The sequence below is a fragment of the Phalacrocorax aristotelis genome, chromosome 15 (genome assembly GCF_949628215.1).
Source record: "Phalacrocorax aristotelis chromosome 15, bGulAri2.1, whole genome shotgun sequence".
In the NCBI taxonomy this organism is placed as follows: Eukaryota; Metazoa; Chordata; class Aves; order Suliformes; family Phalacrocoracidae; genus Phalacrocorax; species Phalacrocorax aristotelis.
Window position 1 is genome coordinate 8,237,038 of NC_134290.1, and position 23,887 is coordinate 8,260,924.

At 45.0% G+C, this 23,887-nt stretch overlaps 3 protein-coding genes across 7 annotated transcripts; 1 reads left to right on the top strand and 2 right to left on the bottom strand.

The window, feature by feature from the left end:
• Window positions 1-415: 415 nt before the first annotated feature.
• Window positions 416-5,300, bottom strand: UNG (uracil DNA glycosylase). Of its 2 annotated transcripts, XM_075110785.1 has the most exons (7): window positions 5,113-5,300; window positions 4,284-4,484; window positions 4,104-4,199; window positions 3,208-3,305; window positions 2,681-2,769; window positions 2,245-2,423; window positions 416-1,734 (listed from the first exon to the last, which is right to left on the bottom strand). In XM_075110785.1, exons 1-7 carry the CDS (start codon window positions 5,200-5,202, stop codon window positions 1,594-1,596), a joined length of 894 nt encoding a protein of 297 aa, XP_074966886.1. In that variant the 5' UTR covers window positions 5,203-5,300; the 3' UTR covers window positions 416-1,593. The 2 variants fall into 2 exon arrangements, with proteins under 2 accessions (XP_074966886.1, XP_074966885.1); XM_075110784.1 differs by lacking the exon at window positions 5,113-5,300 and having other exon boundaries at window positions 4,284-4,652.
• On the top strand, window positions 5,279-7,486 carry ALKBH2 (alkB homolog 2, alpha-ketoglutarate dependent dioxygenase). 2 transcript variants are annotated; one of them, XM_075110787.1, is made up of 3 exons: window positions 5,279-5,704; window positions 6,329-6,384; window positions 6,671-6,802. In XM_075110787.1, exons 1-3 carry the CDS (start codon window positions 5,341-5,343, stop codon window positions 6,674-6,676), a joined length of 426 nt encoding a protein of 141 aa, XP_074966888.1. In that variant the 5' UTR covers window positions 5,279-5,340; the 3' UTR covers window positions 6,677-6,802. The 2 variants fall into 2 exon arrangements, with proteins under 2 accessions (XP_074966888.1, XP_074966887.1); XM_075110786.1 differs by having other exon boundaries at window positions 5,330-5,704; window positions 6,329-6,527; window positions 6,671-7,486.
• A 759-nt stretch (window positions 7,487-8,245) lies between these two features.
• USP30 (ubiquitin specific peptidase 30) lies at window positions 8,246-22,006 on the bottom strand. Of its 3 annotated transcripts, none has more exons than XM_075110781.1 (13): window positions 21,881-22,006; window positions 21,572-21,681; window positions 20,454-20,636; window positions 19,084-19,187; window positions 18,142-18,240; window positions 17,360-17,399; window positions 17,009-17,103; window positions 16,197-16,256; window positions 15,102-15,188; window positions 14,421-14,501; window positions 13,177-13,396; window positions 12,388-12,496; window positions 8,246-11,303 (listed from the first exon to the last, which is right to left on the bottom strand). In XM_075110781.1, the coding sequence occupies exons 1-13, from the start codon at window positions 21,955-21,957 to the stop codon at window positions 11,039-11,041; spliced, it is 1,530 nt and encodes a 509-aa protein (XP_074966882.1). In that variant the 5' UTR covers window positions 21,958-22,006; the 3' UTR covers window positions 8,246-11,038. The 3 variants fall into 3 exon arrangements, with proteins under 3 accessions (XP_074966882.1, XP_074966884.1, XP_074966883.1); XM_075110783.1 differs by having other exon boundaries at window positions 17,360-17,402; XM_075110782.1 differs by lacking the exon at window positions 8,246-11,303 and adding an exon at window positions 11,381-11,504 and having other exon boundaries at window positions 17,360-17,402.
• Between the last annotated feature and the right edge of the window lie 1,881 nt (window positions 22,007-23,887).

Genomic DNA, 23,887 nt, shown 5'->3' on the forward strand with positions numbered 1-23,887 from the left:
GGGCGAGGGCCACGCCATGGGGGGAGCGCGTGCCCCGGCCCCCCGCGTCCCCTGGCTCTCGCGGTCGTGTTGCAGTTGCGTTCTCACACGTGACGTTAACGTCAAGCAGAAATATTTTCCCGCTAACGTGCCTGGAAAACTTCTGCTAGAAGCAAGGGTGGAAATCGGGGGGGGAACCTTTGGCATAGGCAGCTGGGGACATCCGATCCTTGGGGGACAAAGGTGCCCTGGCCCCACGCCTGGCCCTGGGGACAAGGACAAGGAGAAGCTCTGGCACCTGTGGTTTTGCTTCCCCAGGGGGGAGCCGGGACCATCCCCCTCCACCAGGCCAGCACCCATTGCAGAGGCAGGGCCTCGCCTCATGCACCCTCCCCTCCCTGCACTGTCCCCACCCATGTAGGATCACACCACAACATAAACAAAAGTAATTTTTATTTAAAAAACAAACTGGAGGGGAGGGGGAAGAAACACAAACAAAAAACCACAAGGCAACTACAGAAAGTGTGAACTTCACTTGCACTAGTGTTACCTATTGGAGCAAATACCAAAGAAAGGTTTACAGGGATATTCTACAAGAACTGATGTAATTTCCAAACAAACAAGGCACTTCACTTCCACTGAAGGAATTAAAGTCAAATATGGACTGGAAACCCAGAAGTGTGAAGTCCAACCTTGTCTTCATCCTGGAAGTCCCAAAAGTTATTTTCAACAGTGTCTAGAAACTTCCATTTGCTCCTATGAAGGCAAAGCACAAAACTCTGTTTTAAGATCTTAAAAGATCTTAAATAATTTGCAACCATCAGCCCATGTCTTGATGGACAAACCTTCACTGTTGCCATCAGCGGGTACCACAAAGTTCACAGTCATCACAGCTCACCTGTCATCCAAGTGATGAACACACCCAGTAAGAATTTAAAAACTTAGCAGTTTTCCTCTTCCAATGCCAACAAAAAACTCAGAGCATGACCAGAGCCTCGGTCGCAATCTCCCCTCAGTCACCGGGGGGATTTACCCTGAAATCTTGAGTACAGGTACACCAAGGAACACTTCAGACAGCGTACAGTCTTTACAGTGTCAAGAGGCTGTATTTCTAATAAATCTTGTCATCTGTAGCGAAAAGCCAAAACCAAAAGCAACTGCCTTTTCTCCCACGGAGTCAGCTCCACACTCCCCAAATATGAAATCTGGGTTTGCACAGCATGAGGCAAAGGAGTGAGAGGGGGTGCAGCAGGGTATTTACAAAAGCCGGACAGCTTCACCTGTAAGAACTGACATCCCTTTACAAGAGCCTGAAAATACATTCCCATTACAACAATGGACAGAAATTAATAGAGAAGACTTCTTTTTTTTTTCCCCTTTTTGCTTCAAACTAGGCTGAGACCTGTTCCAACAGCAGTTATCCACATAACACTCCAATCTGCTCTTTAAAAAAAGACTTAAAAAAATATAGCATCTCTGAAAGTTTGGTCATCTGTTCCTTGATCAACATCCAAAGAAGAATTCTCAGGTCAGCAAAAGTTTTTCAGAAATGTGACAATCCCTGAAACAGGGGCTATTTCCAACCATTAGACCCCACCAGCTTCTACACGCAGCTCAAAGTGCTCTCCAGTCAATGGGCTTCTTGCCAGATTTCTTGAGCAATTCATTTGTCTTTGAGAAATGCCGACAGCCGAAAAACCCTCTGTTGACAGAGAAAGGTGAGGGATGAACCGTCTGCAGGACGTGGTGGCGTTTCTGTAAAGTGTTAGAGGAAACCGCTCGTTATATTTGCATGCTTTCAGCTCCCTAGACAAGGCTGGCTGCTTCTGCCCCAGCTAAGCAGGTGTGATTTCCTCACTAAACCTCCTCAGCCACCAGCCTGAGGACCCAAAGAACTGGCTATGAGGACTGAGACTTTTGTTCCACTGAGCAGAGGAAGGACTATGTAAAGCAGCTGTAGTACCCTGGCCATTTTTCAATTGCTGTAATCCTAACAGCAAATTTTATACTTGTTCATAAGCCTCTTCCTAGAAAAAACAGTTCTGTCCTCAACTGGATGCTTTTTTTGACAACAGAAGGTTACACTTGTTCCACTTTTGTTGCTTAATTCTGGCAAAGGCTAAGCTGGAACACAGAGGCAACTAAAGACAGCAGAGTTCAAGTGGAGAGAAAACCCCAACTCTGTAAGGGAAGTGCCCTCTAGTGTCCACCCAACCTAAGAAAAAAAAAATCAGCGAGAGGGAAGAGATGATGAGTAACCTGTACCCTGTCAATGGAGCTGCCTTTCCTCTGGGCATACGCTCCCCACAGCATGAAGACAACCCCGTGCAAGTTCTTGTTGAGCCAGGACACCACCACGTCCGTGAACTGCTCCCAGCCTCTCTCCTTGTGGGAGGTGGCCTGGTGAGCTCGCACCGTGAGGACAGCATTGAGTAGGAGCACTCCTAGGGAAAAAAAAGAAATAGAGGGACAGGGGATGAAATGGAATCGAACGTTAACTGCTTTTTCTTGCTTCCCCTGAGAAGTGAGAAGTGATAAATTAAATGGAATATTTTCATTCTAAGGTACCCGCTAAGCAATAGGCTTCTCAGAATTTATGTTCTCTTTCACAGATGGACTGTTTCCAACCATGGATCCATCTTCTAGACAGGCTTCTTTACGACCTACAGTGGACACATTACTAGAGTGTCTATTCACTCACCTTGCTTAGCCCAGCCCGTTAGATCACCATGACCAGGATGAGTGAAGTCCTCAATATCTGTAGACAGTTCTTTGTAAATATTTTCTAAACTGCAAACAAAAACCATCAGAAGTTTTTTTAATATGCATGTTTAAAGATAAGACCAAACAGCACCACTACGGCACCTACCTCTTATGCTAGGCAAGAATATTGATTTTAATCTCATAATTTAAGATAATAAAGCGATTTGTAGAAGCGGGGTACACAAGGACCCCCCGTTGGGTGCCTGGATAGAAGTTTCATGAGAAAGTGTGAGCACAACTGAAAACGCAAGTTGACGTCCAGCATGCCCTTCAGAATACCAAGCTATATAGAATTATCCATATTTTTGCTGTGTTTTTCTATGCAACGCACAACCCAAATTTCAGTAGTTGCAACACAGCTCCAACACAGCTCCTATCACTTATCTGACTCACAGCCGTAAGCAACACAGAACAGCAAAAAAAATTGTAAACAAAAGGGATTTGGCAAATTGAGTGCTGTCATACCTGGGGGGAGGAGGAACAGGCTTCTGGACACTGAAACAGAGCCCATGGGCTTGATTAGGTCCATGATACGGATCTTGTCCCAAAATAACAACCTTTACCTGAAAGCACACCTTAGTTAGCACAGTATTATTCCCAAAAGAGAAAAGGAAAAACAAAGGAAAAAAAAAAGCTTATAAATGAGCTTTGTCCTAAAACAAACATGTAGACAAAACCAAACCACCTAAGACCACCAAATCCTAGAAACTGAAGTTAAATCACCGATATCTCATTATAAACAAGTTGAAGAACATAGTCCCTACCTAATGCTAAGGATTAACATCAGCAAAGCTCTGCTGCTGTTATGAAAATATTTTGAGTGCCAAAGACCAACATTTTCAAAGAGCCACAATAGAACACCTTGTTAAGGTGTTTTCCAAGTAGATTCCCTCACATTTTAGCTTTGTGTCACACTTGCTGTGCTATTTTTGACACATCTTATTGGCAATGGGATTATCTTAAATACTGTTAGTTTTTTTTAATTTCAGTTTATTATAGATCAATTAAGAAGAACCAAGAGACATGAGATCCAAAAAAAAAAAATCAAGCACTATATTTTATATATATATATTTATATTTATATTATTACAACACTGAAAATAAGGTCAAGAGTCTAACTGAAGGATTAAAGGAAATTCTGTGGCCAATAAGGGTAATAAAACAATAAAACCGTGTTTCAGTATCAGAGATCAAAGACAACCCAGGATTTACAAGTTATGTGAGACAAAAACCAGCATCTGCATCACAGGGGATCGACGCTTAAGACACCAAACATCAAATGAAGACGTTTGTGTGTTCACCCTCCCCGCTTCTGGTGGCTTGTGCCCCCTCCTCTCCCCCACACCCGCAGCGCTACTCACATCCCTGATGTCGCACATCTGCGTCCAGGTGAAGACCTGTTCGGGCGGCGGATAGACCGTGTAGCGTTTCCTCTCCTCTGCTACAAACGCCATGAGCTGCGGAGGGAGAGGGACCGGGCTGAGGCCGGGTTGAGGCCGGGGAGGCGCCGGGCAGCAGCCGCGCAGCCCCGCCGCACTCACCTCCATGAAGTAGGGCTTGGAGAACTCCCCGGCCAGCTGCTGCCGCCAGCTCTCCCCGAAGCCCGGGGGCACGTTCCGCTCGGCCAGCCGCTGCCGGGCCGCCTCCTTGTTCTTGCGGATCCGCTCCAGCTGCTCCGGGCTCAGCGGCGAGGCCTTGCCCGCTTCATCTCCCGCCGCCTTCGCCTTCTTCGCGGCGCTGACCTGGGAATGGCGAGCGAGGGGGCGGCTGCAGAGGAGGCTGCTGCTGCAGAGCGGGCGGGGGCCGCTGCGGCTCAGCCACGGGACAAGCTGCAGTAGCCGAGCGGCCGCCGCCATGACGCGGCCACGCACCGCCCTCCTTTGGGCGGCTCCGAGAGCGGCCGCGCCGCACGCGGCAATTTCGCGGCAAAACAACGGCGGGCGCGCCCCGATTGGCCGCCGCACCAAGAGGGTCCCGCCCACAAGCGGGAGCCCAAACTCCCGCTCCCCATTGGTCAACGAGAAAGAGCACGCTCCTCCCTATTGGCTTGCCACAGCTGGCGGAGAGCCATTCAACCTAGCAACCGTGACGCAGCGGCGGCGCTCAGCGCCCATTGGTCAGCGGCGGAGCGTGGCCTCGATTGGCAGGTCAGTCAGGCGTGCTAGGAGCGCGGGTTTTTTCGATCTGGCTGCGCAGAGGGTACCCTCCTCACTACACACCCCCCCCCCCCCCCCAACGGCCGCTAGCGCCGCGCGCCCCAACGGCCACCAACGCCGCGAGACCAGCCCCCCCACTCCCGAAGCCGCCAGCCCCCCGGCCCCTGTCCCCCCTCCAGGGCCGCCTCCAGCCCCGCCGGCCCCCGCTCGCTACCTCAGCATCGCCGCCCGGCTCCGGGGAGCGGCTGCGCTTCTTCGCCGGTGCGGCGCTGAAGAAGGAGTGCAACGTCTTCTGTCCGATCATGGCGGTGGCGGAGCGGGCGAGGGGCTGCAGCCGTAAGCTGGGAGCTGGCGGGTGAGTGAGTGGAGCCAGCTGGGGATTTGGCGCCAAAAGCGCGCGCGTGCGCGCGGGGGCGGTGCCTGCCGGAGGGGCAGACGGCGCATGCGCACATGGGCCGGGGCGGGGTTTCCGCCGCCGCCGCGGTCCCTCGGAGGGTGGTCCCGTCCCGCCCGGTGTCCCTCCCGGGAGGAGGCGCCCGCGCTGAGGCGGCGTCCCCGCAGTTCCCCCGCCGCTGTCGGTGCCTCCGAACAGATGCTGATGGACCGATATGTGGTTAAACGACCCCTCGGGGAGGCGGGGGGCGGCGGCCCGAAGAGGCCGCGGGCGGACGAGGCCGCCCCGGGACAGCCCCCCTGGCGGGAGATCCGCGCCGAGGGCCTGAGCTGCGACTACCGGCTCCTCTTCGGCAAGGCCGAGGCTGACGAGATTTTCCAGCGGCTGGAGGAGGAGGTGGAGTACTTCGAAGGTACCGGCCGCCGGGGGATCCGCTCGCAGCGCCGGGTCCCGCACACCCCCCGTACTCCCGCACGGTGAAGCGTTACCCAGCCCGGCCCGCCCGAGGGGAGCCCTGATTCCCGTGGCCTGGGCAGGGCTGCCAGGAGGAGGAGAGGTTTCTGCAGGCGCCTGGTGTTTGCCAAGTCAGGCCCTGCGAAGGGAAGTGCAAGCACAGGTCTGGTCCTGCAGGGTTAGTTTTGCTCAGCTTGGAGCGCGTGCCAGGCGGTTTCATTCACGTTTTAATGTTTCCAAAGACCCGGGGTAGTGCTGGAAGGGTGACAGGAGTTTCTTGGCAGATGTCGTATATGAGATATCCCTGGTCACGTTAATTCAACAACAGACTACGATGGGGGTGCTAGTCCCGTTCATCCCATTCAAAGGGAATAGGACGGCAGAGTCAAACTTAAGTGTTAAGTACTTTGTTGAGGCAGAAACACTTGAACGTGGATGACAGCGTTTGGGTTGTCATCAGTATCCTCATTTCTGTTGTCCCACTGGAGACTGACAGAAGCTCCAAATCAAGGAGAATGTTGAAACTCTGAACTGCAGAAATAATGGAGTCGGTTTTGATCCTTCTTGTCTCTTGTCTAAACAGGCAAAATGACGAAATTGCATGTGTTTGGCAAGTGGCATGACATTCCAAGGAAGCAGGTAACCTATGGAGACCCTGAGTTAACATATACTTACTCGGGTGTTACCTTCTCTCCTAAGCCATGGATCCCAGTTCTCAACCATATCAGAGACCGCATCGCTTTGGACACAGGACATACTTTTAATTTTGTGCTTATTAACAGGTATGTCTGATTTCCAGTTGCATTAAGCGACTCATTCAAATGAAAAATTGCTTGTGCAACACTGTTGACAGATTACTGAGGAGTCGTTTGACATTCATTTAATTGGATTAGTAGAAGAACTAACTGATCTATTCTGTGTACAGATATAAAGATGGTGGAGACCACATAGGTGAACATCGAGATGATGAGAGGGAACTGGTTCCACGCAGTCCAATTGCATCCGTGTCCTTCGGAGCTTGCAGGGACTTTGTTTTCAGGCACTGTGATTCCAGGGGGAAAAACGCAACGCGCCACATTAAGCCCATCAAACTGCAGCTAGCCCACGGGAGCCTGCTGATGATGAAGTACCCCACCAATGTGTACTGGTACCACAGCCTGCCCACCCGCAAGAGGGTCCTTGCCCCAAGAATCAACCTCACCTTCCGGAAAGTGATGACTATAGCCAAGAAATGAAATATTCATCAGTCAAGCATCAGGTTTTTTTCTCTGAAAATAGCAGCTTTCTTCCCCAACGTAACAGTCAATTTCTCATTCAAACACTGTCTTTGATGATCCAAGTTACCGGATGAACAATTTAAACCAAAAGAGGAGATAGCGTACTTGGTAACTTGCTAATAAAGACTGCGAGTACTGATCTTAAATGCCAAGAATACCTTTTCTCCCTGAAATGTTGCTGTAGTCCTGCTGATATGTATTTTTAATGAGTAATACCCTTGTTCCACTCAGGAGGAAGTTTGTTCTCAACTGATATTAATCTAGCCAGTTTTCCAAAAGATCAAAATACTCTATATCCTTCAGATAGCAGTGAAATAGTTTATAAATACTATAAAGTGCAAGATGTAATAATTTAGAGTCATCCTGGAAGCTGGTACTGTTCAATAGGTGACACTACCTTGTATGTTCTGTTGGTGAGCTATGGTTTGCTTGTTTTTTTAAAAATAAAATACGAATGAGACTGACATGAAAAAGAGGAGCACTAAGACATTAATATAATTAGAGTGCAAAATGGCTGGCTGCATGTTTTATGGTCACTATGACTTTTGTCTGCTTATATACCTCTGCTGCTCTACCTCCTCTGCTGAGACTGGGTTCTTTCGGTCAGTCTCCTGGTGGGGCAGGAGGAAGCACAAAGTGCTACCAGGCAGGGAGAGGGCCTTGTCTTCCTTCGATCTTTCGTACAGAAACCAGGGTCCTAAGATGACCTTTTTGGGAAAGATGGGGTTGGAACATTTATATGGACAACACAGCGTGAAAGGCTGTAACTTCTGAGAGTGTCTGTTTTTCTAAATAGCTATCCCCAGGGATTCCATTCTGACTACCTGAAACCATCGCCTTCCGCACTCGCAGTGGGTCCTGCTGAGACAAGGAAAGAGCGTCCAAAGGTACCCACAGGTCTTGCGGAGTCAAGCAATGGTAAGTACTGAGAACACGAACTGATCCCCATCTAATCAGGCTACAAGCATCCAAATTAGCGATGGGCTCTATTCTTCACTGGTAGGTTATTAGGGCCATGGAATTAATGTCTGTTTAGACAATTTGGAGTTGGTACTTCCCACCCTCTGCCATGACCAGAAAATGCTATATATAGCGTGAAGAGCTCCTACATGAACACTTCTTATCCAGAGAATGTGAAGTGCTGCTTCCATCAGATACAACTAATGTTGTTTGGCTTATAGCTTGATCTTGGTTTCAAGATGTTACCACACGTGAACAGCTACTTTTTCTAATAAGTTTGTTCTTTTATTGCTACTGTACAGTTACAAAAATACCCTGAAGTGAAAATGCAACTTCAAACAGCAGTGCAGTGGTTTGACTAGAATATCATACATTTTTAAATAACGCACAAAATAAGACAAGAATAATCCAAACACAGAGGTGTCATCTTGGAGGTCTTATCTGATGTTTTTTAACCTTTTACTTTTTATTAACACCTTCTCTACAAGTCACAGCATTTGATGAGCCTCATGTGCCTGCACAGAGCCCTATGACCTGAAAAGGTGAGGGTTGGGTGACAAACACCTGCAGAGGTCTTTGATGCTCACAGTAGGCTGGGAGTATCAAGCACAGCTTAGGACCAGGTCCGAGGTGCTGAAACTTGCTTCCTTTCTTGCACTGAGGGCTAAGCCAAGACCATCTACTCCTTCCTAACAATGAAAGCTAGAAGACATGCTGACTATGCAACCCTCATCTTTATAGCCCTTGAGGAAGCTTTCAGAGTAAATTTGCAGCTGAGTGAAACCGAGCAGTTTCTCAGCGTTCAAATCATTCTCATCAAACTAGCCCCTGTTGGAAAGCAGCTTTATGCAAAAGGAAAAGAAAAATACATTGACCATGCAAGCTTGCAGTAATATGTGCGTTCATGTCACTGTTACAAGCTGATGAGTTCAAGATTTTGTCCATTGTGTGCATATGTCCTGACCCAGCATAACTGCTTTCTAAACAAAGTGACCTGCTCAGATGAACTTCACAAAAACTCGAGTTAAAAACTCTAAAACAGGCCCTGTTGAGAACAGGTGTTGCAGAATATACACTGCTGGCAGTGGAAGTGTTTTGAAGTTTGGAGTTACAAACGGTAGACGTGCTGGAGCTGGATGCTTTGTATGATGTTTTCCTTAGGTGACACCCAGGACTGCTTTACAGAGCTACTGCACACCCATGCTGCCCAGAACAGAGGGCTTTCTTCTCTTAGCTTCTGCAAGTCCATTAGGTCTTAATTCAATGGCTAGGGCGTTTTTGGCATTCTGCATCTTTCTAGGTTTTGTTTTTCTTGTTGTTTTTCTGCAACTTAGCATAGAAGGGTTAAAACCATGCTACCTATATCCTATGACAGATGGGGAGACTTTTCAGGAACTACTATGCCGGTGGATTTATAAATACTATGTTATGTACTATGAGCAGTACTTGGAGCAGGAATTGTGAGCCATACTCTGGAATGACAAGTTCTGTAAATATATTTTCATATACCTCTATTACCACGCCTATTTTGGCTGGCTTTAAGCATCCCATTAAGGAACTCTGAATGCCTATGAGCTTTGGGCAGCAATATGAATAGATGAGGTACAAAGTTGCCCTAAAAACCTATTAAGACCATTGCTACCATTTGAAAACTTGTGCTGTTTTACACTGAAAAAGCTTGTCTGATGAATTAGTCTTTTTTTCCTCCAAGCTTACAAGGATAGAAAAGAGCTAAAAATAGCCTACATATTTTATTCCTGGTAATTTAAAAGCAGTCAAAAGGATAATTTTTGCTGATTCTCCCTCCCTTTGCTTGGAATTTTTTTAACACATCAAACAATCTAGAGCAGCAAAGTACACCTTACTTCTGTTTTATGGCAATCTGTGTATCTAATGCAGCAACACCGATCTCTTCAGCCTGCCATACTACTTCACCAGACAAGGAAGTACCCACCAGTCATGATGCGATCGTGTATACTCTAACTTCACAAGGATGCTTGGGTTGCTATACACCTCGGCTCACAACCGGAATGGGTGCAAGCTCTAAAGCTCAGTTGCAAGCCCAACAGCATGTGTCTGAATGGTTGGTGAGAAATGGTGGTTTTCAGCATTAGAACAGGAAGGGCAAGTCTAGAACCTCAATTACAGTAGCCTTGAAATCACAGCATTAAAAGTTGTACTCGATACTACAAGCAACCATATTCAACAGTTTCATAGTGACGAAGGAAATTACAACACTGATTGCTAGCAAACGCTTCTGTCTCTTGGTTTCAGCTATATTCCAAAGATAAGCAATAAATCAGGGTCTTGGCTCTTAATAGATTAAAAAAAAAAGTATCTTTTCTCCTGGAAAAAGGAAACTGCTCTTTGAATCAGCAGAAGTATTTCTATGATGTACAAAGAACTAAAGTATTAGGAAAATGACGTGAACAGGGAAGTAATTTTTTGGATTGTGCTTGTTATGGAGAGATGCCTTCCTTTATTGATTAGCTGGGATATCAAGAGAGATCTGATTCTGTTAGTCGTTCATCCCATCATCCTGAGACACATATCAGAACGCAATGGACATGCAGTGGACTCAGACAATGGTAATGTTACTATTCAAATAAGCTCAAGGCACTTTGTTTCTTAAATCATTGCCTTTGATAACAGTAGCTTCCCATCAACCGCTTCTGGGGCTCCCCTGCTCAGAAACGTCTGCAGTGAAACATACAGGATTAAGCATCTCCCTTTGAAAATTTACATATATGTCAGAATACAGAATACAGCCTTGGGAAGTCTGTCTGAAACGTCTGTTTCAGAGCTGTGATGTTGACAAAATTACTACCTAACAGAATAAATGCTTCTCTAATACAGATACTTTGGACTGCACAATGTTAGCAGACCAACTTTGGGTAGCATAATTTTGGTACAAAACACAACTCCCAGCAGGAGCCAGCTGTTGCCATGGATTGGGGGGGAAGTTAAAGGGCCTGTGGTGGGTTATTTGCATAACAGACAGGAGGTGCAATGTAGATCTCAGAGGAATTTTGTCAGTTTTTGTCCTGCTCTTGTAATCACTCTTCAGCCCTCAATTCCAAGCTTTGGTGCTGTACTCTCGAGGGAACACGCTCATAAAAAAGCAAGTAAGCACTAGAAGAAAGGACTTCCTGCAAGCTGGCTTTGCGAACGGTATCATCTGAAATCCATAGCCACTGGCTGCTGACAGAGTGCGAGTTCTTAGGAGAAGGTGGAGAGCGGCGGTAAGTCACAAAGTGTCCAGAATGCATGTCTCCATGATGAACTACAACTGCCATCAGACGGTAAAGGTATACAGGGGAACTGAAGGACAAATAAGAAGGAAAGGGTCAGCAGCCCTCGTGGATCACACACATACCAGGAGCAGCCCCATTTGATTTGTCTTCAGTTGCAGTTTCTTTTTAGAGCAAAGAAATGGCTCCATAACAGACGTACTGCCTTGCAATTACTTTTCAGTGTACCAAGTCTTCACTGCAGTGCTGCCTTATTCTATTATGGACAAAACTGACCATTTATTTTTAAAGTTTGTGCTACAGAGGACTACTACATTTTGTACAGCATAACTGATCGATTTTTGCAAAGCGTTTTCCATCAAACCTAACAATATGCCAGTATTTAGTTCTTAAAGTGCTGCTATTGGACAGAAAGCTATTCTAGAAGAACGTGCTTTTAACTGAAAAGAGGTAAAATTGCAGCAGGTGACCTGCAGATAACAACAGTCAGGCTTTCAGGGACCTGCTCTACAACTGTCTTCATAACAAATATTTGGCACAAAATGCTTCCAGGCTTCTTATTTCACACAGTGATTGTGGGAATTGTCTTCCCCATGGGGCAAACAGAAGAAGTGGTACAGAACTAACTATACATTGGTCATCAGCATGAAAAGAAGTGAGTGTTCTCAAAGGCCAAGAAAACAATTATCAGGAGAAGCATCAAGGCTGATTTACTAAGTAGAATCATGGCAGCTGCAACTTAAATCAAGCTTTTTAAATACAACATTTGAAAAAAAATCTCTTAAGAGATTTATAGATTTCTTGCAATCATTTTAAAATCAGAGTATGAGGAAACGTGAAAGGAAGGGGTAGAAGAAAACAGCAAGAATAAAATTATGGCTGTTCAGAAGGATGATGTACTGCATCATGAACTAGAGAAAGGAGATTTTGAGTTTTGCCTGTAATATGCTCTGCTCCCTTTTCTAGTGAGAAACGGAGCCAAAGACAACCACTAAAAATCAGCCAAGAGAAAGGCAAAAAATCTCTGCACAGGAGCTACGGTAAATGTTGAATTCTGTGACTATGCAGTCTCATAAGAAAGACAGAACAAAGGAAGACTGGGACGGGACAGAATTTGATGGGACAGAAGTTAGGGTACAAATCTCTTAACCTACCTGCATTCAGGGAATATAGCAAGTGGAAAAGTCCCTGAGGACATTAAAAATGAAGACGAGCAGGCACCATTCATGAAGAGCGGTTTAGTACCAGATGGCTGTTCTGCGTCTGCAAGAGAAAGCAGACACTAAGTAATTTAACCTAAATGCTACTATTAGTGTTGCTAATAACAGTGCTTCTGTCCCTCCAGTAGTTTTCATCACAGAATATGAAGGTATTTTACTTATTTTAATTCATTACATATCACAAGCCCTTAAGAGATGCAGAGGGCTCTAATATCCAAGACAGTGCTAATTGTTTTTACATGACGCAAATATGAAAATGACCATGGTTACAAAATCCCAATTAAATAGAATATTGAGCTGCCTAGATGACAGACCTACTACAGTAGATTTTCTAATTGGTTTTTAAGAAGTCACCATTCCCAGCATTCTTTCTATGCTTGTCCTGAAACCTTAGAAGAGATAACTAACAAGATAATCCCTAGGACTTCCCGAGTTCAACATTCTTCCATCCTTTGGACATAAAACATGTGAGTACTATACTATCTAGGATTTTGTTTGTTTGTAAGTTTTTTTTAAATATTTAGTAGGATCAAATTAAATAATCAAAACTGAACTGTAAACTTGGAAGAGGGTATCCTAATGCTTGCTGGGAAAGGGATTTCTACCTGTCATCTTTGAACAGATCCAAATAAAGATACTGCTCTTATGTTCATTCTGCAGATTAAAATGTTTTATCACTGAAACACAGAAACACCTGATAGATTTTATTTTCTAAATAAGTACCTGAAGGTTTTACTGCTATCCCATCCTTTGTTCCAGGTGTTGTCTCTTCAGAGTTTTTCTGATTCAGCTCCTTCTGGCTTGATTTGTGAACAGGAATGCGGTATTTGTAGATGTCCATGATCAGGAACTCATTGAACTGTACATGTTCATGACGTTTCAGAGGAGTGCCTTGGTTTGACCAGCTCAGTCTTTGCAGATGGATGCAAAGACACTGAGGGAGCTGCAGCAGTATTCCATAGAAAAGGAGAGTCAAAATACATTTTAAATGAGGAGAAAGTTAAAAGCATACTAACCAAACTGGTAAGTCTAGTGGGTAAGGAAATACATCACCGTACTGTTGCCTTAAGTGCTGCTATATCTGAAAGTAAGCTTACTGGCAACAGTATCCCTAAGACATGACACTAACTCACTACTCTCTTGAGATTCCTGCTAATGCCACTACGGCTCACTCACTAGGCAGTAGGATAGATAAGTAATGTTAATCATTTTCTACAAATGGAAGAAAAATCAACAAAAATACATGCGCGTTCCTAAAAAGCCCCCCTGTCAATCTCGGTTAGCTTGTTGATCTGTGAGGTAGAAACGATGACTGGAATTCGTTGGAGCGAGTCGTTGTAAGACATTTGCTAATGCTCAATAAGAAATGGCTTTACACAGCGAGAGTACCAGGGGACAAAAGATCAGGTAGTTACAAATACCTGACATTCCAAGTCATGCCAGGGTTAACCTCTATCAACAAGTCCGTATTATTAGTGGCACCTAAGGCTCCTGATTACAGACCAGTGCCCTGTTGTCCTCTGCATTACGATTACAGAGCAAAAGCTAATAAAAGCTTCTAATAGAAACTACCCCTGATGTTTAGCACCATATTCACTTGTTTAAACCAGTTCTATTAGAACATTTTAATTTCTTTGAATTGCTAGAGATCTTACATTGTATACATGAATCGCTTCACTTAAGGAAATCAAGGATTAAGACATGACATATGAACTGCCACTGAGCCAAACTCACGTTTAAGTGTTTTGCTGAATAACAGTAAAATACTCCCATTCTTTAAGCTACAGAGTTTGATGTTTTGCTGAATCGAGGCCTCAATGCCTACAAATATTTGACAAACGAATTTACGTTTTTAAGTAAAACACTGAAGTCATCTACTACCAAGGGATGGACATCAAGCAAAGAGATTGAAGAAATTACTGTACAATAGGATTTAAGAATAGATTTGGAGAGTTAGCTTGCCTCACCTTTCCTAATTTTAACTGCTTAACAAATGTTGTTCTCTGGTTTTCTATGCTCTGTCCATTCACAGTGCCTTCTGCCTGAATCTGAAATAAAAGGGAAAAAAATAAAGCCATTTGATTACCTGCTGTATCAGATCACGCGTAATAGCGCAGGTCTGCACACTGCCGACAAAAGCAATTGTCTGTCTAGACCTATGCTCAGTACATTAATTACACCTACAGTTTTCCAGGAACTTTCTTAAGAATTGTTGGCCTATCCTAACGGATCAGAATTCTAAACCAAAATCAAGCAGAATCAAGCATTTACAGAACAAGCCCAGTCTCCAGGTTTATGTAGTCATATGCCATTTCTGTTGGTTTTCTAACAAGCCGCTTTGGCTCTGTGCTATCATCAAATTACAGGCAACTAAAATCTGTTTAAAATACCAGAACAAAAAAAAATCCCAAATATCTAAATAATACCTGGTAATTACGAAGTAGAACATTTGTAAATTTTGTAGTATTAGTAATAAATAGAGCTTCAAAGTATTCTGTGAGATAAAAACTACATTTTAAATACAAGAAATCCAAGGCAGGCCAGAGGCTTTCCTGAAGTCACGAAGAAAGGAATAGAAAACTGAAGCCATAATTCTGTCAGCAGGCTTAAAACTGAACTAGAAGGTTATATAAATTAAAATTACATACTTTAGTGCAGTTGTCACACACAACATCCTTTACAGATTCAGAGGAGATGAAATGATGGAGGCAGTGGTCTAGTGTCATAGGACGACCCTTAGTATGAAAAAACAAAATTATTTGCGGTAATTTTAGGGTGTATACTGCTTACCTTTGGGAAGGATTTTTCACAATTTTTTCCATAGAAACTAGAGAATTGCAGACTTATTTCTTGAGAAGACTGACTACATGGCTGTGAGTACAGAACACTGATAACATAACTGACTATGGGGATTCTTCCTTAGCCTGGCTTAAACATGGAAAACATTGCAGCATGTAGATACGAACAATAGCTATGAGTAGCTGTGCGACTCCCCCAGTGGGGTTTAAACTACAGACTCCTGGCTCTGTTACTATATTTCTCTAAAGTTCCTGCATCATGGGTCACTTCATGCACTCTGACCCTCTACGTAGGAGAAATATAGCATTTAATTGTATTTAGGCACTCCTTCCTATCCTTCCTTGTAGGCTGTACTACATACTGCCAAGTATGAAGGGCATAATCAACACAAATAGCAGAAGATGTGTCCAAATCCCAATCTTAGCTGTCCAGGAGTGTATTCTGTAGGTACAAGTCAGAGTTCCCATGAGTGCAAGTAGTTGCTACTTGTCTGGAAACACAAATCACTAGCAGACATTAAATAACATTTCCAGTTGAAATCACTTGATCCAAAAGCCTGTGTTGGGTAACTTGTGTACTATCACCACACAGACAGAGCACCCAAAGGTCACCTTCCAAGACTGCCAGAAACAGCCCTTGGGATACGATCCAGTCTGTTCAAATTACACAGAAAGGACCAAATACCCCACCAGGAGAAAAAGAAAACTCTATTGGTGTGAACAAAGTTGTGCGTGTTGTACTACTTGGTAATTTGCACCAACACATTAGTGATAAGGTACTGTATTAGCACAACACAATCACTTATAAAAAGGTAAGAAAATAAACTGTAGCTACTCATTTACACTTAGGCTGCAGTATCTTAAAAAGAGACTAGTGAAGATAAAGCTCTAATGACAAGGCAACAGGCAGAGTGGCTGGATCACGCGTCAGTGAGGGATACATACCCACACAGCTGCTGGAATACTCAGTGAGAGACTGTCAAAGGTATCATACCTCACAGGACTCTGCAAGGAAATATTGCACATATCCAGGGAGCTAGAATTTATGATAGTCCAGAAAAAAAAACCCCCGCCAACCTCACAAAAGATGAGCATGTGCCCTCTGCTGTCCACGATTATCTGGTGGAATAGGGTCAAAAGCACGCGCTTTCCCAAGCACTGCTAGGGAACGCCAGGTACGCAACGTGCTGCTTAGCCTGTTTCTGCTGAGGCTGCCCCTGCTCACTTGTTTGCAAGGTTTTGAAAAGTAAAAGTACTAACTGTACTCTTACAGTTTGATCTACAAATGAGATCTACCTTCTGTATTTTTTCTATATCCAGGTTATCTTCATCTCCTTACCCTGGATAACTGGACTGCAACTTAAATTTGGCTTTGCACGTGCAATCTCAGCACTGCGTGCTGAATGAATAGCTCGTCATAAAACGCTACCCACGTGAGTGGATTTTCAGTATATGACAGCTGTGGTACTGAGTACTAAATATAATCAGACAGCTATTATTGTGTCTGCTAAGACAGCTATTATCCCCACAAAGTGGATCATGCTTAATTTTCTTCAGTATATTTAGTGATACACTCTTACTCATCACCAACACCGTAATAAGTGCCTGAAAAAGTAACAGTCTAAGCTGTCAGTTCTGCAAACCTTTGAGGCTTAAACCAACTATGTCAGAAACAAGGGATGATGGTTTTGGAATATGCTCTGAGCGTCAGACATCCTTTTTCACGTATCCATATTCCCAGACACACATTCTTATACCTGGTGTTCACAGTGTTTGCAAACCATGTTGCTGGTCAGCCTTCCGTGAAAAGGATGCTGAGATTTCCAGTGATTTGACACAGGGGGAAGAGACCCTGAAACACAAAGTTGAAATTGTCCTTTTATTTTCAATACATCTGTGCTTATCCCTGCAATTCCACACCTTTGGCCCACAATAACAAAAGTAACTGCTCTAAAACATGTTCTGTCCTACTTAGAAGTAATTAATGGGTTTTTAACAATTGAAGAGATATATTTCGATCTGATACAAAGATCAATTAATATTATCCCTTTAATAAACAAAGCAACTACACTATGAATATTCATATTTCAGAATGGAAAAAAGCATACCTCTTGTTCTGCAGCTTATTTGCTTTTGGGTTATTTCTGGCTGCTACAGAGGAAGATAAAAGATTTCATTAACCCTACCTCAGAAACCATTTAGTATTAAATATGTTTTTATTTTATTCCTAATATGCTTTTCTGACATCAGAAAAATTGTTGGAGGGACTTTTAGTGTCTCTTTATGTTTGAGGAAGGCCAAAAAACATGGTATGCAACAAATCTATAGTTGACAAAAAGATCACTTCTAATAAAATGAATAATTAATCTGCAGAATTCTCTGCCTCAGAGTACTAAAAGAAAAGCGTAACAGATTTTATAAACCTTTTGTATATATTTCAGGCAAAAAAAAAGACAGAAACTTTCCATCTGCATGAAGTTTACCACTAAACTGGAGGATAAGATAAATTTCACCTCCAAATGGACTATTCCCTAAGTGTCCATTTTGCAGTTTTCAAACCCCTTTAATGTGTCAACTCTTACAGATAAGAGTTAACTGCTCAGAGGGACTACTGTTCTGTGCTAGTGTTTCAGTCCCTATATTCAGTGGATTTAGAAATGCAAAAGCCCTCATGAAAGTGGGATCACTGTAAATTCAAATACCTTTTCTTAGGAAAAACATTCTTTAGATTGCCTGACATTCATTTCTAGCAGAGTACTACAGAACAGCTTTGTAAATATCACGGAAATATCTTCGTTTTTTAAACAGCCAGTTTATACTTGACACACTTAGGAATCTAGGCAGGCTGCAGAAGCTTCTGATAATGAAGTAACATTGGTAAAGAAGTCACCTCCAGCGAGTGCACATCGAACAAATGTGTCACACGAGGCTGACGATCTCGTTCGTCTTCTAATGAAGAGGTAAGGACATGAAACAGTTCATGAGCATCCTATTAAATAGAGGGATAAGACTTAGAGGAAGTGAAAACAAGAGACATCAAAACATACACCAGGAGTACTGATACACTTGCGATTACATCATTGCGGTAGGAAATTAAAGGAAAAATTACTGCTTAGCGCCCATCTTACGTATTAATAGTAATTGTTTGCGCATCTGCTGCAGTTCTGCCAAAAAGCTTTTTCTATAAAGCCGAACTTCGTAACAGCACACATTATGAAAAATGTCCTGGGCTACGTAAGCTCAAGGGAGACTAAAAGACTTGGGGAAAAAAAAAAATAAAAAAGAATGCACAAACACCTGCTTTCCTTGATTTCAATAATTGAAATCTCTGCTGTTTGCTTTGGCTCTGAAATATTAAAGATAGAACCATATTTTATGCACAAAATAATTGGTTGAGTTCATTGGCCAGCTACACTTACTTTGGTGCTGACAATACTGAAAGCAAGAGTTAGAAATCTTCTGTTACATGCAACTAAATTTGGAAATGTTAGTGAAGGAGAGTCCATCCCTCAAAGCAGTGTGGCATGTTAGCACAAACCCGTTCTCTATAGCGGCCTTAGGGCTGTATCCGTTCTGTTTCGATATTCCTGGCCCCATTGTACCAAATCTGATGGTAATTAAGTATGAGGTTTTGAAGCAGCCACAGTTTCCGTGACAAATACCTAAGGAAACTGAAAATGCCATTCATCAGCCACATGGCTGTTTTCTTTTGCTTTTTAAAGAGAACTTTTCACCACAGCAAAGATTCAGATTTGGACTCAGGGCTATTGGTGCCATAGCTTCAATGCACTGAGGTGTGTATCAGGCAGCCCGACGTGAATTCTGTCACCACCTGCTCTTCAAACGATGAGATCTGCCACCTGTACGTCCTTAGAACTTCTAACAGGCAGCTTGCATCCAGGACATCATCTTCTGTCACCTCTTGGCAGGATAAAGCTGGAGACATTGCATTTAAAAATGTTAGAGAGAGGCACAAAGGTTGGTTAGGACTCAAATCTGTTTATTTTAGGCATTATGTTACTTAAGCATCATATAATCGATTACAGCAGTTATTCTTGATTAAGACAGACAATGACAATCAAACTAGTTAGTATGTCTTAACTACCATTCTCATCTGCCTGAGGCTGACTGACTGCCTATGTTCTCCTCATCTAATCCATACACAGAGCTAAAGGTTTCTCAACTATCTGACACAGACAGAATAAAGATAAACACTGTCTCAAAAGACAAATTTTTACTAGTGGATTGGGTAGAAATTGGTACTTTACACGTCCCAGAAACCCCAGTACGAATGCCCATCATCCTTGCATTAGTTAAATGTACACGTTTAACTGGCACAATTTTAGCGTGAACAGAATCCTGAGACAGGACAACTTCCGACGGATTTCCTTTAAAAACAAGCCCTGTGAGGAAAGCGAGGGAGAGCCAAGAAATCGCTTAAACATTTTGAGTGCTTAAATAGGATGTAACTGATGCATGAATTTAGCACAGGGACAAGTCTGAAACAGGTTACCAAGTTGGGCTTAGAGGCCTTAACATTTGTGTCCAACATCATACAAAGTCTCATTTCATAGTCCGTATTTTGGGTAGAAGAGGAAGCTTAGAAAAATAAAAACTTATTTTATAACACGTTGTTTTTCTGTGTAGAATTCTAACGGCCCATCCAATTGTGATACTGTTTTTCCTATTTCTTCAATTACACTGGGCCCATATTCATGTTGGTTTAACCACAAATACTCTGAACAGCAAACACATTAAAGCCTGCGGCAGCAGGTGCCCTGACCACATTTTCAGCACCGCTGTTGCCCTCTACCTCCGTTTGTTCAACCTGCTGGCAAACGGCTCTTCAGAGCGCCGCACGTGATGCTGGGTTGGCCGCCCGCCGCTTCTCGACTGCCGGGCAAGTCAAACAAAACCTGAAACCTTTCAGCTGTTGGCCAAGGAACAAACAGCTCTGGGGACATGTGTCGCTGGGCCTTGCCTCGTTCAGGCTCGGTACAGGAACTTAATATCTTTGGATGTCTACCCCTCTGTAAAATTGGGTTGGACTTGGCCAACAAGTTCAAAGTTAGTAGAGAGAAATTAAAAAAGAGGAGAATGCAAGACCACATGATCTTCCTGTCTTTAGGAAAGAAGGCTACAAACGATAACATGCTATATATTCTCTTCTAAGTTTATGACAATGTGAAAATGTTAAAGTACCTTTTAGGAGATGCAGCAAAGTCAGGGACAAGTATTGCTGCTCAGTGGGCTGGTTCGGGTCTGTCTTATATTGTGCTGTAAATTCCTCCAGCCACTTGATGAAAGACGGACAGGAGGATAAGCCTTGCAGCAAGGAGTTCATGAAACAGGTGTTGCCTAAGTTCAGGAGGCCAGGTACAAGCCCTGTGAATAGAAGCGTAAGAGTTACACCATGAAGTCTAGCAAAACCTTGCTATTTTTCAATGGCAAGTGTTATGTTAGGTATTAAAATTAAATAAAAATTCAGTTATTTCCATTTATTTGGTACTTGCAGCCAATGAAAAGGAGGAGTCCCTGGTACACACAGCTGGCAGCGTGCACAGACATGGTGGCCCCTCAGACTTCCACCACTGAAAAATCTTAAATTTTCTTCAAGAAATACCTTTCACTCCCCGATAGGAATAGATTTCTACCAACAACCCCAAGGCTGGGGATTATCCACAAGTCACCATACAGACGATAAAACTCTTGGTTCCAATGCAGTGTGCAGGAGTCCCATACATTTACGGGACGTAAGTTTATAAGTTTACAGCTCCTTAAGTTTACAGGAGCCCCTGGGCTCGGCACTGCGCCGTCGTGAGCTGCAGCTCGGCTGGGCGAAGCATTCCCTTCTGCTCGGATTAGGGCATTGTTACGAAAACTCCTGGGCTGCCAAGGATTAGTGAGAAGTATTTCTGTGCGGCTCTGCTTTGCGAGAGACTTTCACTTCTCTTGTCCTAGTGTTCAATAGCACACATTTATTTTGCCATCCAAAATGCAAAATAAAATCCGGGGTGGTTTGGTAACGGGCTTATCACGCGGCACAAAAATACGTCTACTGAGTCACAATTTTAGAAAAATGTCAATCGATACAATTAATACAATACGTAAGTAGCAGAGGTCCTGGCTTCAACGCATAGTTTTTAAAATTTGGTACAATTCTAAACAGGGCAGCGACCAAAATTTCACCTTTGGCGACAGAAAGCGATTTGCAGAAGCTGCTGCTGCTGAAGGCCAGGAGCCGCGCTCCCCCCATGCCGACGGCCGCGCCCGGAGGACCGAGCTCCCGCGGCCGTCCTCCCGCCCCCCGCCGCCCGCACCTTTCCTCCGCCGCTTCCTCTCGGTGATGGGACCCCACAGCACGTACATCCCCGCCGCCAGCGCCGCCGCCACCCCGCCGATAACGCCCCAGTTCCTCATCGCTTTGTACCTGAAACGGGAAAACAAACAAACGAACAACCGGGGGAGTCGCTCCGTCCGGCTGCAGAGAGGCGCACCGGGCACACGGGGCCTTGGGGAGGGGCGCGGTGCCGCTCCCGGTGCTCGGTGCCTGGGCTCGGGGAAGGGCCGGTCTCGGCCGCTGGCCCCGCCGCACCGCCCGCCCGGGCCCGGGCCGCCCCCGCGCTGACCTGGCCGCCGCCCCGGCCCGCAGCAGCCGCCGCACCGCCCCGTCCGCCCCCGCCTCCGCCTCGCCACCGGGCAGCATCGCCGCCCCCCGCCTCGCCACCGGAACCAGGGCCCCCGCGGGCAGGCGGCGCGGCGGACGGGCCGGCGGAGCGCCGGAAGTGGCGCGGGGTGCCCGGTTAGCGGCCGGACCGCCCCTAGCAACGGGCGGCAGCGGCCTGCTCCGGGCCGGCCCCTCAGGCGGGCCCGGCCCCCTGAGGGGGCACCGGCTTCGGGAGGTGTCCCCTCGCCGGAGGAGGTTTATTGGGGTGTTAAGACAAATTTCTTCACCGAAAGGCTTGTCAAGCGCTGGAGCAGGCTGCCCGGGGAAGGGGTTGAGTCAGCGTCCCTGGGGGTAGCCAGAAGCCGCGCGGCTGTGGCGCTTAGCGACATGGTTTAGCGGTGGGCTTGGCAATGCTGGGTTAAGGGGTGGGCTCGATGATCTTAAAAGTATTTTCTAACCTAAGTGACTGGGATTCCACAAACCATCCAAACCTCACAGAGAGAACAGCTCTTGTCGCTGCATAGCACACACCAGCCCCGAGGCTCCTCCGTACCGCGTCGACACCGTCTCCCTCTGCACCCGTTGTTTAAGGGCCCTGCTCTGTTTGCTCTCCGCCCCGTGCTGTTAGCGTTTGGCTTTTAACTGATGGGTTTGGGGGATTGTTTAGAGAAAGCAGCGTTTCAGGTCAGTGCCAGGGGAGGAGGCATCCGGGAGAGCTCGCCGGCAGAGTGACACATGCAGCTTTTGAGAGCACCTCGAGATGGCAGCTGCTGATCGTGTCTCTGGGCCCGGCAGGTAACAGCCTCCCTCTTCACACCTCCCAGATTAATTCTAACGACCTTCGTTAGCAAAGTGGCTGGTACACCCTGTGTGCCTTTCTGGCCGAGTCCTCAATCGCCTGGTGTTGCTCCACGGGTGCCAGAAGGCTGTTTGTGAGAGGACAGGAGTCTGGAGAGTGGGAGAGTAGACAGTAGGAGGCTGAGAGAAACAGGGGAGCGACAGACAGAAGCAAAGAAGGATGTGAAGAAATAAAGTCATCCTGACAGCTGCAGCCGCAGTGTGCAACGCACCATTCTCATGGCTGTCTCACGCACATTAGATACGTGAGACAAAAGAAACAGTGTGCTTAGAGGCCAAATCTCACACCCTTAACTTGCCGGAAAATTGGACCTTATTTAATAAAAAAGTAGTTTAGCTGCTGTATGCTAAAAAGAAAGTTGTTGCTTATGCAATGAACATACAAGCTAAAACTCTGCTTGAAAAATGCCGTTTTCTGGCAAGTTTTGGGGAGAAGCAACCTGCGAACTCTTGTTTGGTGGATAATTCTCGTCCTGGAACTCGGTGAGGCTGCTCCTGAGCCGGCTCTGAAAAGGGCCCTGTTTTAAAATGACTCCTTTCTTCTGGAAGTTTCAGTTCAGTAACTCCTCCCATTGTACTGACTTTACCTGCAGTATTTTACCCAGTGAAACAGAACAGACTTCTTGGATCATATAAAACATTGGACTGGTTTGTTTAACCCACATTTTCTGAAGAGGAAACATAAATCTTGCAAATCAGGAAGGTGTTGGTAGACCAGTTTTATCTACTGAGGCCTTTCATTCTTTAATTGCGCTGGGCCAGGCTGCCTTTCATTCCGAATAAACTGCTGAGCTCCTTTATGGTAACAAATAGCTGGAACGACGCCATTCTTCAGCCCAAATGCATCACCACCCAATTCAAAGGCAAGTAAAAGGGTGCACAACTGAAGAGTCGTGTTGTTTATGGAAATCTGTGTGTCTGAGAAGGATAAGCAGAACATAGCAAGAGGTGACAAAGCATAGAGAGCAGAGGGAGATGCCACATGTATCCTGAATAAGTTCTCAAGACTTGTTCTCTGAAAAAGCTTTTATTTTGATAATATATTACAGAACACGCATGCATTTAATGCAATTAAAATTATTTTTTATCACACTTTTAGGGTAGTATTCGA

Bases quoted from the DNA above. Each gene is read 5' to 3' on its own strand.
- UNG (XM_075110784.1), bottom strand. From the start codon at position 4,598: ATGGCGGCGGCCGCTCGGCTACTGCAGCTTGTCCCGTGGCTGAGCCGC. The intron at 3,306-4,103 runs GTGAGTAGCGCT...GTGTGCTTTCAG, and splicing joins AGATGTGCGACATCAGGGAT to GTAAAGGTTGTTATTTTGGG. The intron at 1,735-2,244 runs GTACAGGTTACT...AACACTTTACAG, and splicing joins AAGGCAGCTCCATTGACAGG to AAACGCCACCACGTCCTGCA.
- ALKBH2 (XM_075110786.1), top strand. From the start codon at position 5,341: ATGCGCACATGGGCCGGGGCGGGGTTTCCGCCGCCGCCGCGGTCCCTC. The intron at 5,705-6,328 runs GTACCGGCCGCC...TTGTCTAAACAG, and splicing joins GGAGGTGGAGTACTTCGAAG to GCAAAATGACGAAATTGCAT. The intron at 6,528-6,670 runs GTATGTCTGATT...TTCTGTGTACAG, and splicing joins AATTTTGTGCTTATTAACAG to ATATAAAGATGGTGGAGACC.
- USP30 (XM_075110783.1), bottom strand. From the start codon at position 21,957: ATGCTGCCCGGTGGCGAGGCGGAGGCGGGGGCGGACGGGGCGGTGCGG. The intron at 21,682-21,880 runs GTCAGCGCGGGG...TTCCCGTTTCAG, and splicing joins CGGGCCGGGGCGGCGGCCAG to GTACAAAGCGATGAGGAACT. The intron at 20,637-21,571 runs GTGCGGGCGGCG...TTCTATTCACAG, and splicing joins GAGGAAGCGGCGGAGGAAAG to GGCTTGTACCTGGCCTCCTG.